The sequence below is a fragment of the Lycium ferocissimum genome, chromosome 4 (assembly GCF_029784015.1).
Source record: "Lycium ferocissimum isolate CSIRO_LF1 chromosome 4, AGI_CSIRO_Lferr_CH_V1, whole genome shotgun sequence".
NCBI classification, from domain to species: Eukaryota; Viridiplantae; Streptophyta; class Magnoliopsida; order Solanales; family Solanaceae; genus Lycium; species Lycium ferocissimum.
The window spans coordinates 37,054,590-37,073,345 of record NC_081345.1 but is presented as its reverse complement, the minus strand read 5'-3'; the positions used below and the strand labels follow the sequence as shown (position 1 = coordinate 37,073,345).

At 37.0% G+C, this 18,756-nt stretch overlaps 1 protein-coding gene across 1 annotated transcript; it reads right to left on the bottom strand.

Moving 5' to 3' along the window:
• Window positions 1-11,601: 11,601 nt before the first annotated feature.
• Window positions 11,602-17,978, bottom strand: LOC132052688 (7-dehydrocholesterol reductase). The gene is made up of 13 exons (XM_059444339.1): window positions 17,650-17,978; window positions 16,210-16,432; window positions 15,972-16,027; window positions 15,424-15,526; window positions 15,274-15,339; window positions 14,924-15,037; window positions 14,336-14,462; window positions 14,097-14,197; window positions 13,627-13,752; window positions 13,225-13,289; window positions 12,844-12,925; window positions 12,614-12,696; window positions 11,602-11,941 (listed from the first exon to the last, which is right to left on the bottom strand). Exons 1-13 carry the CDS (start codon window positions 17,739-17,741, stop codon window positions 11,875-11,877), a joined length of 1,305 nt encoding a protein of 434 aa, XP_059300322.1. The 5' UTR covers window positions 17,742-17,978; the 3' UTR covers window positions 11,602-11,874.
• Between the last annotated feature and the right edge of the window lie 778 nt (window positions 17,979-18,756).

Below are 18,756 nucleotides of genomic sequence, written 5' to 3'. Positions count from 1 at the left end.
TTCTGATGCAAATAATAATTAACTATTACTCCGTATAATTCAATTTCCTACCATCCAACATGTTATCTTTTCAATATATATTGGAAAAAAGGGCCAATAAAATTCTCACATTATTGACTTGAGAGCCCCTAGAGAGAAGGACCGAATATTGGCTGAAGAATTGGTTTTGTTTCTTTAATATTTAAATAATTGCATTAGTTTTGGATCAGGTCAATTCTTTTTAATTGATTTTGTATCTATTAGATTAAAAATAATTAAAAAATTATATAAAATATTACCCATCGGAAGTTGGATTTTTCTGTAGGTGCGTTTTTTGTGTTAATAAGCTAAATATTTTGTGACTTTTGTGTTAGAAAATATAGTTAAATGACTTTGGTGAAAAAAAGTGATAATTATGTGACTTTTGTGTTAGAAAACATAGTGAAATGACTTTGGTGGAAAAAAGTGATAGTTATGTGACTTTTGTGTTAGAAAATATAGTTAAGCGACTTTAGTAAAAAAAAAAAAAAAGTGATAGTTAAGTGATCATTTATGAAATTTACCCTATTATGACATAAGAAGATTCTGAAGAATAGATCTCTAATCTTCACAAAGGTAGTGGGCATATTTGACAGTTGACACAAGTATATTGATCAAAAGAGGTTTATGGGTCTTCTGGTAGTACCGTATTTGTTTGAAATTTGATATTAGCTAGCAGATGAAGATGCAAAGACTTCAAGGACTGGTGAGATGGCACATGTTGCAGAGACTGTTTGGATGCATGTGATAATGTTTATTGGGTCTGATGGTTGGTTTGGTAACTTTAAATCATCAATTGGCAAGCTTTGGGTTTCGTAGCACCCTTTGAATGCTGCCGTTATGTTATTAAGTCCCACTGGTTCCATTTTTTGAGGAAGGTATTCAATGAGACGGGCTGTTAATTTTGTTGCAGAACAAAGCAATAGCCACCCCTATGGCTTATGGAGATAAATAAATAGGGAAAAAGGCAAAAAAAACAGGGAAAAAGATAAATATCATTTCGGGTCTGTGTGATGCCGTCACAGGGCCTATGTCCCGCTGATGTGGCATCACACAAACACGCGATTGATTTGCATTTTTCTATTTTTATAGAATTTTGAGTGGAGAAAATTATTTACCAGGTTTAAAATTAAAACCCCCAGAAGCACCTTTTCGCCCTAAGCACCCCCACAAACTATGGCAAGGATTTTAAACACGCTAACAGACCTCCCTGCCTCCGCCATCACTCTCCCTGCTCCTCTTCCTATTCTGCCTCTTCTTTTCTAACGTCATTCTCACCACAACTTACAAATTGTTCTCCCACCGTCCCCAACGCCCCACACAAAACACCCCCCCCCCTCCCAGGTATGGTTCTCCCCCCTTCCTAAACCACTTTTTGCTTATTTTATACTACACATATTCCATGTGTTTGTGTTTAAAATACTGGACAATCATATTCGCTCGAACGAACGAACAATTTTTGTCGTAAAACCTTTTACTCTTGGTCCCTGCAGTATTTTACATTCTATTAAATATCACACCGATTGAATAGAATTCAACAGCAAATATGGTCAAGAAAAAAAACTACTAAAAACCTGCAAATGCTAAGATAAAAATCTGCACCAAGGCGTCTTCGTTTTCGGTAAAACAAGATGGTTTTGATCGGGTTTAAAATACCACGATGGTTCCGCCAGAACACCCCGTATGTGGCCTTTAGACCAAAAGAAACCAAAAAAGCTTTTATATATATATATATATATATATTACGGGACACGCAAACCCATGGTTTCTCCATAAATATAGCTAAATGATGCACTTGTTGAATGATGAGTTTCTTCCTTCTTCTTTTTAGTGGTACACCCATATTCTAGAAGTCCTAGATCCCCCTCTGCTAGGAAATGACATCACATTCTTAAGACGACAAGATTCAAAGCCTATTCTTTGTATGCTATAAACCTTTTCGTTTAAGAACATAAGATTAAAATAAATTCTTCATATTTTTACACTTCATGTCAGTCAAAGCTTATTGAAACAGGAGATCTGATGGAGGGTGTTGGTTTTATAATTGTAATAAAGCAAGAGAAATGATGAAATCAAGTATATGTTCACATATGTGAAATTATAGACTTACTACATTTTATGGAAAGCTTTTGTTCTATTGAAGTTATTGGCCAATTATATTAATTATATATGTAGAGTGTGTTTGATATCTAATTTTTTCATGTTTGATTGATCAAAATTTTTAAAACGTATCTTCGGTGAAAAATATTTTTTTTTAATACCAAACTCCCGTAATCTTAGTTTTCAAGGAAAATATTTTCCTTCGTACCAAACACACCCATAGTCTCTATTGTTAGTAGTTTAGAGAATACTAAACTACTCAAAACAGATCGATTATAGAACTACTAACAACCCATAATCTCTTTAATGCACTTCGATTATAGGTCGATCGCAGAAAGTTACTTATGGTTTTCATATAGTTACTAAAACTTAACGTTTAAAAAGTTACCTAATTTATAGTATGAATTTTCTTTTACTACCAATACATTAAACTTAATGTATATAAATATTCTTTTACTATCAATACATTAAACTTAATCTATCCGGAAATTCAAAAAATACTTTGGGACTTCAAACTTTGAGTGCTAAAAATCATGTCATGTGTCTGCCTCAGTGGTCTTAGTTGTACAATGTAACCCTTTGGCAGTACCACGCGGTTTATAAATAAATGCATGTGTGATACAAGTTAGCTATTTGTTTCTTTCTGCACAAGAATTTATACAGTTACGGATAATTTGTCGGGAATCTCTTCTGGACTACCATGTACGATCTCCTAGAATGATTGAGCACTTAATTTTAGATATGATTTTCAATGTTGCCATGCTAAAGAAGGGAACTCAGCAAATTATTAAAAGTATCTGCAGAAGCTCCGATTAGCGTTGAATCTAAGACGAGTTATGCGAGTTCAACTAATTCCGATCAGTGTTCAATCTAAGACGCTTTATGTGAGTTCAATTGAATTTATTGCTCTTACTTAGCTCGAATTATACGCAAGATGCAAACCAAAAAAAAAAAAAAATAACAAAATCACATATATTTTGGGCCCACTGACTCTAGATATGGGCAATTCGCGAAATTCGTCTTCTTTGGGGTATGCTTTTAAATTTTTTTTTTCATGTTGAAATCTTTAAAATTTCATAAGGGAGGAGGCTTCCTTAACCCTATAGGTTTCGTGTTCGAACCCACGCGTTGTGCAAAATTTTAAAAAAAATTCGCAAGGCGTAGTTTAAATTTATTTATCTTAGGACCCGCATACTTTTGTTAAGGAATTACCAAAGTTATGCCGGACCGCATACTTATGCCTTGCTAGAAAATTTGGTACGATTTAGAGCTAAAAGTATCACCGGATCCTAAGATAACTTTGATAATTCCTTCACAAAGTTATGCAGATTTCGATGTAATCCGCATAAAAGTTTATGGATAAAGTGGATCCATGCCTACTATGTCAAAGAGTAGGATTTGACCAATTTAACGGTGCTTGGCCGGACATATTGGATGGTTAGACAAATTATTGGTTCTTGGAGAATCCTGGAGCAAGTGCATACTTCTTCTCAACCGGAAAAAGCTTGATTCGAACTAAATTCTTGCAATTATTAGGTAATCCCGAAAGAGTCGAAAATTTATGGTGTTTCAACATGCCACTCGACCAAAATATATTTCACAATGTGATTGTGCTTATGGAAAGGCTATTTGATCGTTAATAGGATCATACAATGGGGCTTGAGTGTAGAACCAATTTGTGTTATGTGCAAGTGTTGTGATGAAGAAAGTTTGCCCATTAAAAAGTATGCCCCACCGCATTTAACTTTGTGAAGGAATTATCAAAGTTATTCTCATGACCCTAAGATACTTATGCCTTGCGGCGTACTTGGCATAAGTATCAAGAATTGGGATCCGCATAACTTTGATAATTCCTTCACAAAGTTATGCCGGTCCGCATAAAAGTTTATGGATAAAGTGGATCCATGCCTACTATGTCAAAGAGTAGGATTTGACCAATTTAATGCAAATGTTGCAGCTTATGCTCGCCGTATATATTGGATGGTTAGACAAATTATTGGTTCTTGGAGAATCCAAGCGAGCAAGTGCATACTTCTTCTCAACCCGGAAAAGCTTGATTCGAACTAAATTTTGCAATTATTAGGTAATCCGAAAGAGTCAAGCGAAAATTTATGGTGTTTCAACATGCCACTCGACTAAAATATATTTCACAATGTGATTGTGCTTACATGGAAGATCACGATCGGTAATAGGATCAGATCATACAATGGGGCTTGAGTGTAGAACCAATTTGTGTTATGTGCAAGTGTTGTGATGAAGAAAGTTTGCCCATTAAAAGTATGCCCCCACCATAAGCATAACTTTGTGAAGAAATTATCAAAGTTATGTCGGGACCCGCATACTTATGCCAAGTCCTCATTGACACCAAAGGTATCATTTCGGAGGTATGAGTATGAAATCCTTCGTGAAGAGGTTCGGCATAAAATTTGTAATTCCTTAACAAAAGTATACGGTCCCGCATACACGCGATTCAACCCTTGTCTTGCGATTTTTTTTTTAATTTTTGCTTGAGCGAGGGTTCGAACTCGAACTCGCGCGAAGGGCAAAAATTAAAGACCAGCAATATGAGGGGCATAATTTAAAGACCACAAATATGAGGGGCAAAATTTAAAGACCACCCCAAAAGAAGGGCACTCCGCGCAAAAAATTCTCTAGATATTGGATTTAGTTCTAGTTCTAATAATTGTTGAGTAGGTCCCTCGGAGTGTTGTGGGGCCCACTCGTAGTTGAATAGTAAATACGCGTGCATCACCGTTCACGCGTATAAAACGCGATTTCTCGTTTAAAATCGTTCACGCGGCGCATCGTTCACGCTTGATGTATCTTGTTCACGCGGTTCAGTTGTTATCGTTCACGCGTTTTCATTCGAAGCTTATAAATAGAGTTCTAAGCTTCATTTGGAGGACACCAAGAAAATCTCGGACAATACATCCGAGTGAGAGCAAAGTGAGGTATTCCCCCCCGTGTAAGTAAGAAAATAGTCCGTGAAGAAAAATAGAGTGTGAGTGATATTGTAGTAAGGTGGGAAAAATCAAAAGAGTGTTTTTCTTTTGTGGGTGAAGGGTCTTAGGAGTATTTATACTCGTTACTACACGTTGTAAAATTCCTTACTATAGTGATATCACCGCTCCTCTGCGCCGTGGTTTTTCCCTTATTCGAAAGGGTTTCCACGTAAAACCTTGGTGTCATTATCGTCGCATTTTATTCTTGCTAATTTAACCATAAATTAGTGTTCCGCGTTTATCACTAATACCGTGAATATTATTTTTGGGGCTATTTTATTCCCAACAAGTGGTATCGTAGCCAAGGTTCTGTTCGAGTATGCTCTCGTGGTATGAATTTTGTATCTATACCGAACTTCCACATCGTAAAAGAATTACTTTGGTCTTCGAATAAAATAGTATTTGTATTTGTGATAAACGATGGAAGCCAACACTAGTAGAATGGTTACTTTAAATGGCGTAAATTATGCCATTTGGAAGGGCAAAATGGAAGATTTGCTCTATGTCAAGAATTTTCATGAACCTGTCTTTGCAAATAAAAAGCCTGATAATAAATCGATGAAGAGTGGAATTTGTTGCATCGGCGTGTTTGCGGCTTTATTAGACGTTGGGTTGACGATAACGTGTTGAACCATATTTTGGGAGACACATACTCGGACCCTTATGGGAGCATCTTGAAAGTTTGTATGCTCGGAAAACTCGGTAACAACAAGATGGTTTTTGATAAAGCAAATGTTGGGTTTAAAATACCACGATGGTTCCGCAATGACGCATCCGAATATTTTTCGTGGGATCATGAACCGAATACTCGGGATCCGCTATGGGCATTAACTTTGACGAAGAAATTCAAGGCTTGTTTCTACTTGGTTCCCTACCGTATTCTTGGGAAATTATTAGAACTTCATTATCAAATTCGCTCCGGATGGTGTGATCTCTATGGATCTTGCCAAGAGTAGCCTTTTTAAATGAAGAGATGAGAAGAAAATCTCAAGGTTCCTCCTCATCGATGTCTTGGTGACCGACACTAGGGGGAGAGGCAAGAATCGTGGTTCTCAAAATAGAGAACATCATAGAAGCAAATCCGGTAAGGTACTTAAAGATATTGAGTGCTATCATTGCGGGGAAAAAAGGGCACACAAAGAAGTTACGCCGGATTTTGAAAAAGGAGAATAGAGATAAGTGAGGAAAAAGAAAGAAGATGGCAATCGTGTTGCCGCTGTCACTACAGAAGATCTTATTACTATCCTTGATGCGGATCTGATAAATATTGCTTGTGATGAGTCAAGCTAGGTTGTGGATAGTGGTGCCGCATCTCATGTGACATCACGGAAGGAATTTTTCTCATCCTATACTCCGGGTGACTTTGGAACTTTGAGCATGGGTAATGAGACTATATCTAGGGTGGCTGGTGTTGGAACGATTTGTTTGAAAACTAGTATTAGAACTAAACTAGTTTTAAACAATGTAAAGCACGCACCCGATGTTCGTTTGCACTTGATCTCTCGTTGGTGTTTTGGATGATGAGGGATATGTCGCACCAATGGTGCTGGAAAGTGGAAGCTCACTAAGGGTTCCATGATTGTGGCTCGGGCGAAAAGCGTCGTGGTCTATACCGGACTACGGCCTCACCGTGTTGATATGGTGAATGCGGTTAGGAGAGCAATAGCTCTTCAACGTTATGGCATAAGAGGCTTAGCCACATTAGTGAGAAAGGACTAAATGTTCTAGCCAAAAAGAAATTATTGTCAAATTTCGAAAGTGCTAAATTAGAAAAGTGTGAGTACTCGCTTGGCTGGAAAACAAAATAGAGTTTCTTTCAAGTCTCATCCTCCTTCAAGAAAGACGAGTTGCTTGAGTTGGTGCATTCGTATTTACGTGGTCCAACGAAGACAAGGACTTTGGGCGGTGCACTTTACTTCGCTACCTTTATTGATGATTGCTCAAGGAAACTTTCGGGTCTACATCTTAAAGACTAAAGACCAAGTGTTGGGTGTCTTTGCCAGATTTCGTGCCCTCGCTGAAAGAGAAAAGAAAGAAGTCAAGTGTATTCGTACCGATAACGGTGGTGAATATTGTGGACCGTTTGACGAATACCGCGAGCAATAGGTATCGACACCGAAGACTCCTCCTAAGACTCCTCGGCCTTAATGGTTTAGCAGAGAGGATGAACGGGACCTTGATGGAAAGAGTTAGATGTTTGCTTTCCAAGCAAAGTTCTTGTCGAATTCCTTTGGGGTGAGGCATTGTTGACCGCCGCACATGTTATTAATCTATCCCTCGCGGTTGCTTTGCAAAGTGATGTTCCAAACAAAGTTTGGTATGGCAAGGATGTTTCCTATGACCACTTGAAAGTGTTTGGTTGCAAAGCTTTTGTACATGTGCCTAAAGATGAGAGGTCAAAATTAACTGCCAAGACAAGGCAAAGGCATCTTCATCGGTTATGGCCTTGATGAGTTTGGTTACAGGCTATATGATCCAATTGATAATAAGCTCATAAGAAGTCGTGATGTTATTTTCATGGAGGATCAAACCATTGAAGATATTAACAAAGCGGAGAAGATAAAATCTTCAAGTTCTGAAGGCTTAGTTAATCTTGATCAAGTTCCTCATACAAATGTTGATGACGTTGGTGGGCTCGATGACGATGGTGATGCCTGAATGATGTTCCGCATCAGCATGTTGATGATGATAACGATGTCGCTATTGATGAGGTAGATGCTTCTACTTATGAAGTCGTGGATGAGCCGTATATTCCACTTAGAAGGTCTACTAGACAAGATGTTCCTTCTTCCCGTTATTCACCTAATGAGTATGTATTACTCATCGACGGGGAGAACCCGAATGTTATGAGGAGGCCGTATGGAAGATGAGCACAAGGATCAATGGATTGAAGCCATGCAAGATGAGATGAAATCTCTCGTATGAGAACCATACTTATGAGTGGTGAAATTGCCTAAGGGCATGAGAGCTTTGAAAAACAAATGGGTGTTCAAAGTTAAAGCCGAAGAACACGGCAAGCCCGTATACAAAGCTAGATTGGTTGTTAAGGGATTTGGTCAAAGGAAAGGTATTGACTTTGACGAAATATTTTCTCCCGTCGTGAAAATGTCCTCCATTCGAGGGCTTCTTGGTTTGATCGCTAGTCTTGATTTGGAGATTGAGCAAATGGATGTGAAGACTGCTTTTCTTCACGGTGACTTAGAAGAGGAGATTTATATGGAACAACCTGAGGGCTTCGGGGAAAAGGTAAAGAAAATTTTGTATGCAAACTTAAGAAGAGTCTATATGGATTGAAGCAAGCTCCCAGACACTGGTACAAGAAGTTTGAGTCACATGGGGGAGCAAGGCTACGTTAAGACTTCTTCGCATCACCGTGTGTTTGTACAAAGATTTTCTCATGATGACTTTATCATCCTTCTCGCTATATGTGGATGATATGTTGATTGTAGGCAAGAATGCTTCCAGGATTGACGAGTCAAGAAACGCTTGAGTAAGTCTTTTGCAATGAAAGACTTGGGTCATGCTAAGCGTATTTTGGGCACGAGAATTACTCGTTCAAGAGATGAAAGAAAGCTTTATTTGTCACAAGAAAGGTACATAGAACGTGTACTAGAGCGCTTCAATATGAAGAATGCTAAGTGGGTTAGCACACCTCTCCCCGGTCATCCGAAACCGAGCAAAGAGACGTGTCCTACAACAACGGAGGAAAAGAGAGAATGGCCAAGATTCCTTATTCCTCTCGCCGTCGGAAGTTTGATGTATGCAATGGTATGCACTCGACCGATATTGCTCACGCAATCGGTGTTGTTAGCGAGCATTTCTCGAAAATCCAGGGAAAAGCATTGGGAAGCGTTGAAGTGGATACTCGGGTATCTAAGAGGAAGCTCGATGAATGCTTGTGTTTTGGAGGATCAAATATAATTTTGAAGGGCTATACGTATTCGATATGGCGTGTGACCTTGATAAAGTAAAATCCACTACCGGATATTTGTTTACTTTTTCAGGGGGAGCTATATCATGGCAGTCGAAGTTGCAGAAGTGTGTCGTCGTCTACAACGGAAGCAGAGTATATTGCGGCTACTGAAGCTGGCAAAGAAATGATATGGCTCAAGAGATTCCTTCAAGAACTTGGATTGCAAAGAATGGAGTATATTGTCTATCGCGCATCGCAGTGCAATAGACTTGAGCAAGAACTCGATGTACCATGCGAGAACAAAATACATTGATGTCGATATCACCGGATTCGTGATGCTACGGAGACAAAAAGATTCCGGTTGAAGAAAATCCACACGACGATGGAAATGGTGATATGATGACAAAGGCGGTCTCAAGGCAAAAGCTTGAAGTTTGTTCCAAGCTAGCCGGTATGAGCTCTCGGTGATTCACAAGAACATTCTTCCCCATGTCGTCGGGGGGAGAATTGTTGAGTAGGTCCCTCGGACATGCGGGGCCCACGCAGTTGAATAGTAAATACGCGTGGTACGTTCACGCGTATAAAACGCGCCATCGTTTGCAATCGTTCACGCGGTTCATCGTTCACGCGGTGATACTGTTCACGCGGTGTACTGTTCACGCGGTTCAGTGTTACTGTTCACGCGTTTTCTGAAGCTTATAAATAGAGTTCTAAGCTTCATTTGGAGGACACCAAGAAAATCTCAGACAATACATCTGAGTGAGAGCAAAGTGAGGTATTCCATAGACTGTAAGAAAACAGTCTGTGAAGAAAAATAGAGTGTGAGTGATATTGTAGTAAGGTGGGAAAAATCAAAAGAGTGTTTTTCTTTTGTGGGTGTAGTGGTCTTAGGAGTATTTATACTCGTTACTACACAGTGTAAAATTCCTTACTATAGTGATATCAGCTGCTCCTCTTGGCCGTGGTTTTTCCCTTATTCAGAAGGGTTTCCACGTAAAACCTTGGTGTCATTATTGCTGCATTTTATTCTTGCTAATTTAACCATAAATTAGTGTTCCGCGTTTATCACTAATACCGTGAATATTATTTTTGCGGGGCTATTTTATTCCCAACAATAATTTCCTCTGGTTTGCTTCGTAAAACCAGTATGCTTTGTAACATGTTATATATCTTTTCTAGATCTCTTTTGTGCCCTTTTTGGACTTAGTAAAATTCGTAAGATTCTTGAATCACTTCAATAAAATTCCTTCATGAGTTCATGGCACTTGTGTTTAAAGTAATTGCAATTATCTTCAAATATACAAGGAACAACAGGGTCTCAGTAGTTTCCCGTACATATTTCAACACTAGTGAATGTGCCTTCAAACAAGTAAATCTAGTACGTATAAAATAATCCACTATTTGCTTCTGATTTCCATGAGTCACTCCCAAATATAGAGCGCGTGATAATTTGTTTGAATCGATCGAGAACGGAATAAAATCACAATCACGTGGCAGATCTTATAGCACAACAATGAATACCTCATCCCAAGCATACATGTTTGGAAATTATTGGAGGTCGGTCGAGTGTATTAGTTATTGAAAATAATTTGAGTATTACATTTTTGCATTAGTAATTTGAGTGTTTGGCTGGTTGCAGCTTCTTGTTTCTGATTCTTCCTGGATAGACGCCGGAGCAGTTAATGGCGGATAAATCCTACTCCCTCCGCCCCATATTACTTGTTAAGTTTCCCGTTGTACGCCTCTTGAAAATCATAATCAATTTTTTTATTTATTAATTTATTCTAATCTCTCTTTAATAAATATGCTTCAGTATTGGTTACTTTCAAGAATATTTAATATTAAGGGCAAGATGAGATAAAGTTAACTAATTTCATTTTGATTTTGTAAAATGACAAGTATTTGGAACAAGTATTCTTAGTAATGTTGATAACTAATATGGGACGGAAGGAGTATTTTTTTGGTGGTATATGGTGGAGAATAATATCCGCATTAGTTACACGAATTTTCATATTATTTCATTTCGAATACTATCTGTAGTAACAATACATGCATGTTCGTAATAATAATGTCTTAAAGGCTAAAGCACATAAAATGACAGAAAATAGGATTACGTAGATGTTTAGTTAGTTATCTACCACTTGCTTTCTCTTATTTTTTTCTACAAATTTTAAGCATTTGACTTTAAGAAAGAGTTTAAAACACATTTTCCATGTCTAGAACATGGATGCAAGATCTATTTTCTTCATTTATCTCATACATCAAATTAACCGCCCGATCAAAGGTGCTGCTTGTTTGAAATTCTAACAATTGATAATTCTAAATTTTATTTTGATTTTTCATTATATCAAACTTTTTTTTTAATCCCATATGATAAAAAGCTCATGATCAATACTAGATTAGATAAAGTGTTGGAACATAGGCTAACGATATTACTGGGACAAATTTTTACCAACTCAAGTAATTACACAGCAGAATTTTGCGTTGCAAAACAATGAGGGCATATAACTCTCTCTATTGTTGGAATACTTCCTGAGCAGAGGGGAGGGCAAGTGAGATTTATGGAAATGTGCTTTAATGCAAATTTTAATTGGAATGATATTTCAAGCTGGCTTTTTCATGGTGTTAAAAGAACCACAGAAATGGGATGTTGGTTCAATTACACTTACTTCATAGAAAACAATTCTAATAGTCTAAATACTACATCTGAAATACTAGCAGCATTTATTGAAGACCTAGAATGAATATCTGGAAAAAGGGAGGGAAACATCTATGCTCTGGGACAACCACCCTTTCAAGATTCATCAGTGGAAGATCACATTCTTGGCAGACCAAAAACCACTAGTAAATTCCGGGTATGACTCGGTAAGGCACCTTTTCACAATACTTTTTCCAGTATTTCCCATACCTGCAGAGAAGCAAGGCTTTGTCAAACTTTCACCCTCACTAGATTTCATGGACACAGCATGCCACGAAAGGGCACATTAATAATAACTGACCACACATCTTTATAGGGTAGACCATAAGAAGCATCCAGTTGTTTATTGACATTAGAATGCTTGCACTAATCTTTTCACCGCTTTTAGTATGATCTAACTTCATACTTCTTGCTGCTTATACCCCTCACTTAACCAAAACAAGCCCATCTTATAGTAACATCTTTTATGAGGGGCCGGACAAGGAAACCTCCAATAAAGATGTCTCTTGATGCTAGTTTTCCGCTCCTATGTTGCTTGGATCCTCCAAATACATTTTTGGAAGATCCGATGTGGGTGGGCAGCATATTTTGGAGGATCCAAGCAACATTGGAGCGGAAAACTAAAAAAGCCCTTTGTCATCTCTGCCTATTGGAGAAGAGATGTATCTTTTCTTGCTTATCCTAATTTGAAGCATTGTCCACAATTCCTATACTTAAAGAGGTCAAGAAAAACAGTGGCAAGTATGACAAGGGAGAGCGCTTAAGTTCTAAAGTTTAAGAACAATAAAAATGTCCTTTTGTTTGCACACAAGGTTCTGTCTTTTGAATTGCATAAAGACCAAGCTTTTGTAAAAGAGTGAGAATAAAGGTTGAGTTATTTACTTTGACTTGCACCGTTCATCATCCCTTTTGGCTCGATCAAACAGGAGGACCGTCAGATAGATTACATAGAAGTAGGGAATGAACTGCAAGGAGGAGAAGGAATTGGTTAGATTCCAGCACCTTAGTGGACAGTTCAAAAATGAAAGAGAGGAGGCAGAATATTTTTAAATTTCTTCTTGATATGTATAATAATGTAAGATTCTGTCTATTTGGTGTACGAGAACGCTTACATGGTTGAAAAGAGCCGGCACACTCCAAAAAAATGAAGCTAGTATTTCTGGAACATAATGGAAGTGTCGCGCTAAGCCCCACCTGCAAAATGTTTGAGGTTTATATTTAATGTTGCATCTCACATATACAGTACTCTCAGGGTCGAGTGCTTTACAAATAGTTAAAGAAAAAATGAGAACAAAACGGTAAAGATGTTGTTTGAACTACACATGCTTTTTATAGCTCATTTAGCACTCCTTGAAAGCGCAATTTGGTACAGCATTTAAAGAACAAAACTGGTGGTTCAATTGACTACAGCTTGTAAACAAGAAAATTGGTGGCAGAAAGAGAATAACTATTTGGTCCTATAAAGTTAACAAGGTCGAACAAAAGGAACTGACCATCCAGATGTCAGGAGAAGGCTGGTTTTAGTCTCACCAGTGGTAGTAGTGTATGAGGCAACAATCTACAGGAAAATAGAAACCAAATCAGATATTATTGCAAACGGAAAAGAGAATTCTAAAATATTTTGACTAGAAATGGAGTTTAAATGACTTGTATATTATATTAGTGGAAGTGGAAGTAAATACAATCATGATTGAAAAACTGATTTGATAAAGAAAATATCACATTAAAGGTTAAAAGTTGAATAGCTAAATAACTTAATTTTTTGAAAATCGTGAAAGTTTGTTAGTGTGATAACATTAAAGGATGCTATCAAACACTTTGGGATGTCACAAAAATAAAAAGAGCATTATATAAGTTGGGACAGAGGGAGTAAATCATAGATGCTATCCTCCAACCTTCGATGGAGCCTTTCCCCAGACAAGGCATTTGCCATTTGTTCTGCGGAACTCTTGCCTCTGTCTGTCACAATCATAGTTTATGTATACGCAGAGAATACCAGCTACTAGAATATAAATTGCAAGCTGCGGAAAAAGAAAGAGTCAGGGCCATCACAAGCACAGAACTAACAGACTAGGGATGGTGAAAGAAGCAAGTGCACTTGTTTTTTTGTTAACCATACTGCTTGAAGAATAAAATATACTTATATTTTTAGCTTATTCAGATGCTCTATAATGCTTGTAAATTCAATGCATTCTCTACTGGATACGAATAGTTTAACCGAAAACTGTTCTTACAAATGATAATCTTGGTATAGAAAGATACTAAGTCAAAACCTTAGGTACAAATGAATCAGAAGTAACATTCAGTGGACAATGAATTAGCACCTAAATAACATATGACAGATTCTTCGGGAAGTCAAAGGTACCTGAAGTCCAAGATTTACAGGATGCTTGACAAGGTACATGCCAGGAGAAGTATATATACATGGAAGAAATACCAAGCATCCCCAGCATATGTAAAAGCCGGCTGCCAAAACAAAATTAAGATACAGAATACATTATATCTTGCATTCATGGTAGGGAAATAAGAAACCAACATAGCACAGGAGAGCAAAGGTAAGGCACTAAAAACGACAAACAAACAAACAGGACAAACAATACAAACCTCTGTCATGTGCAATATCCATGGTGTTCCAGTAGCCTGCTTCCCACCAAAAGAATTTTGTGACATATACCAACGTCACTATGGTATATACAAGCATGGAATCAGAGAGACTCCCATATTCTTCATACTGCCAAAAATTGAAATGCATACATTAAAAAATGCTGTGAACTTTCAAACTCCAAAAAATGGAATTGAATGTTAATCGAACAGGTACATATATTGACAGTAACCGAATACAGTTTGGGGCTCCTCAGATGAAAGAACAAGAAAGTACTTCAAATAATGCCTCTCCCTTTCTCTCCTGGATAGTGCTAGTACAGAAGAACCAAAAAAAAACAATTTATCTCAGAGGGCCTATTGCATTTATAAGTCTAACAACGGAACAACAACAACAATACAGTGTAATCCCACAAGTGGGGTCTGGGGCAAAGTCTAATAACGGAAAGCAAGTAAATTTATTCTTTCTCGATTGCCTCACTAAGGAAACCAAATTACTAGCCATCACCAGAGACAATAGGGCTAGCAACAACTGCAAAATATAGAATACCCTTCATTCTCACTTTCAAGGACTTCCCTTAGAGCATTTACCTGCTTTATACAGTAGGTAATAGGGAGGACTCCCCAAGATATCATGCCAAATCTGCAGTTTGTGAAGACCTTGATATCAAAGTGTTTGCCAATGCGAGGATATAGCTCCATCCCCTAAAGAGTAAATTAAGACTTGTGAGATCACTTAAAAAGGGTATTGCAGCACAAGATTCAAATCAGGCCTTTCTAGTATCACCAATTTCATTTTTCATTGAGAAAACAAAAGACAGAATAAAGTAGTCAAGACAGTAAAGTGATCTTCATGCATACTTTCAACACCAGGTTGTTTGACTTATCAAAGAAAAACAAGAAATAGTCTTCATGAATCTTATATTGCAAAAGATGCTTACCCAATAGAAATCGACTATTATGTTCCCTGATGAACCATGATCAGTGGAAGATGGTGCAACATGACCCTTGTATATGTCAACAACATGTATCAGAGAGGTATATGTATAAAGAAAAACATATTATTACTAAGGATTCTTTTGTAAGCTTACTTTTATGTATAATAAGAGACAGAAGATTAAGCTTCCAAAATTTAGTGTGGAGAGAATCTCTCCCAGATGATCATACACAATTGTAGGATTGAATATTCCAAACCTGACAAACAGGAGGCAAAAATAAGGACCAGAAGGTGATTAATTTTCTAGACTTAATTATTTGAGACGCACAGCTGTCACAACTAATATTCAAGATGGCAGTGAATCATGAACAATCAAACAAGTAGTTACATCATACATGAATACCACAAAAGAATATAAACATTTTCCTTACCATTATAGTGAAGTTGCACGTTCACAAACTATAGGGAAAGAATTGATATTTTAACTAAACAAACTAATAAATCGGACCTATACCCAAATTTATTATGTGCTACTGTGCTAGCTTCAGTTATTAGCAAAACGAAGTCATAATACTTTCCCGTGCAAAACTGCTATTCCCAAAGAAAACCAGTATCATTTTCCAAAACAGCACTCCATAGAGTCAATTTTTCAGAGTTCTAGAGCAAGTAAAAATGCCTCAGTATGTGAATGGAACTTCTTACCACCAAAGACTGAGATAGGTAATTAGTGTCACTGTATATGCTGCCATGCCATTTGCCTGTAATAAGCAAAGCATCACATTTCAAAATTTGAAGTGTATTAACTGAAAAATAATTGCAGAAAAGTCTTTTACCGTGTCAGGAAGGCAAGTTAAACTAGCCACAGTAACATTTGCAATTCAAGAATTCACATAATAAACAGACCACGGGGAAAATCTTCAGAAGAATTATCGTCAAGTACCTTATAGACAGGCTTGTGTCCAGTTGGAGATATCGGTCCTTCGACCCTTTTACCAGGCAACAAAAGCTGAAGTGCAGCCTCAAATAGAGCATAGCAAATTATTATTTTTCCCGCAACTGCAGTGGGTCTTGGCCAAATGTTAATTAGTCCTTGCAGGCCATTCTCCTTTAGGTAATTAAATGTTTGCAATACAGAACCATCGGCATGAACATTTGTATACCACCTGCATGTAACGCATCGAGTTTCCAAAATTAAATCAATCACATAGATTTCATGTCCTCATTAAGAGACTAATCAACGAAATGAGCAGGTAATAAGCTAAATCAGCAAACAAACTTCACGTCGTTCAGATCCATTTCTCAACCTTGCTTTGCACACCAACTGTAATCCTTTCACATGTCTAAATGCATAGCTTTTGTCTAAAACTAGAATCATTATCACTTCCTGGTCTCATTATTATTCTCTTATGTCTATGTAGTCAAACTAATAATGGTCTCTGGAAAGAAAGCATTGAACCATAGACAAGAAACTATTGTTTCCCCAGCACCCGAGGGTGTGACCTAACGGTCAAAGAAGTTGGAATGATCACCATTGGAACAAGGGTTCAAATTACGATAGGGGCAAAAACATTAGGTTATTTTTTCTCATTTGCGTAAGCCTTAGTGGACAGAGTTACTTAGCAGGTACCAAGGAAATGGGAACAGTGGAGGTGTGCAACTCCATTATTAAAACAAGCTGTAATTTTTCATTTAAGAAAAATCTCTTGCCTTTTGATGAGCTTTTCCTTTTTCTTTTGTCCTTGACCCAAATCACAGAAAAGTAAAACACTAAGGGTGTGTTTGGTATGGAGGTGACACTTTCCATAAAATGTTTTCCAATTTTCCCATGTTTGGTTGTTCAAAATGCTAAAACATTTTCTCTAGGAAAACAAGTTCCTTAAAAATGAGGAAGTTAGGGAAAACAAGTTCCACGAGTGACATTCAGAGTTCATTGTCTCCTCCCCACCCATCCATCCCCCAACCCTTGACCATCCCAGCCCCGCCACCCCCGAACCCCCACTCCCCACCCTATCCCAATTCCCACCCCATATTATTTTGCTAGATTACATATAAATGCTCTTGGGATAATACTTTTTTGCTTACTTACCAAACACTAGAAATAAGTAAGAAATTCACTTATTTTCCAAGAAAACATTTTCCTTCCCAGCAAACTCACCCTAAGTGAAGTTATTCAATTCAACTAAAAGGGTCACTGACAAATGAAATTAAACTCTTGCTGTATGCATTAAAATAATTCAAAAGAAGCAATCTTGATTAAACCCACAAAAGAAGAAAAAGGTACAATCTTGAGATTCTTGATACAGAGTCCCATAGTACACAAACAATTCTAATAAGATGTGTGGAAATTGATAGATTGTAGTAATAAAGAGGGAACACTTACATGAGAATAACAAAAGGGGGTACTAAAGTGAGAAGAGCAAGCATTGAAACATAGGTGATTAAAGGAGGGTGCACCAACTGACTCTCCGCCATTACTTCTTCTTCTAACTAATTCCTTTGGGTTTGTAAAACTTGAAGAACTCAAAGATATCTGCGCCACTATTAATTCTTGATTATATATCTACACAAACACACACTCACAGTCTGCTAATGGAGTCTCTGACAATTCATCGGGGTATGGTGGTGACTGTGACGTGGTTGTCCAGCTCTTCGCTGATTTCTTTGATATAAAAAATCTATTGATTCGATAATACCCCACTTGAGACGGTAGGTGCTGGTGTGCTGCAATTAAAGTATTAGGGGTCGTTTCGTCATGTATTAATTTTTGCATTAACTTATACCATGTTTAATAGTTAATAAAAAAATATTTTATTCATATATTAATTTGTGCATATTTATATTGTGTTTAGTAGCTAGTTAGGATGTAAGTTATTCATGTATAAAATTAGTACAATGTTTGGTTTGCAATTTAGAAACCCGCATAACTACTACATCTATAAGTTATGAGGGAATCTATGTATTATTTTATATAGGGTAGAAGATGGAATAACTAATGCATGAATAAAAAGTTAAAATGACACAAGATTACCCTTATCATTCCCACTTAAATACTTTACTTTTCTAAACCATATTTTTATATAATTTTTTAATATAATTTTTATTATAATATTTTAATATTTTTTAAATAAATAATATTTTAATTTTAATTGTAGACAAATATTTTAATTTTAAGAAATATATAATATTTATTAAATTTTAATATAACAAACCAACATCCAAAGAAATAATTTATGCATAACTAAACCCTACATAACTCATACCAGCATAACTAATACCTGCATTAGTAATACCTACATTACTAATACCTGCATAACTAATACCTGCATTACTAATACCTGCATAATTAATACCTGCATTTAGGGTGTTCACGGTTTAGTTAAAAATCGATCCAAACCGAAAAACAAAACCAAACCGATATTTACTTGGGTTAGTTTTGGTTTGGTTCTGAACTTTTAAAAACCGATAATATTTAGTTTGGTTTTGGTTT

Coding starts and splice junctions, on each gene's coding strand:
- LOC132052688 (XM_059444339.1), bottom strand. CDS start 17,741: ATGGCGGAGAGTCAGTTGGTGCACCCTCCTTTAATCACCTATGTTTCA. Junction 15,340..15,423: donor GTCTCTTATTATACATAAAA/GTAAGCTTACAA, acceptor GACATATACAAG/GGTCATGTTGCACCATCTTC. Junction 14,198..14,335: donor GGATATTGCACATGACAGAG/GTTTGTATTGTT, acceptor TTGTTTTGGCAG/CCGGCTTTTACATATGCTGG.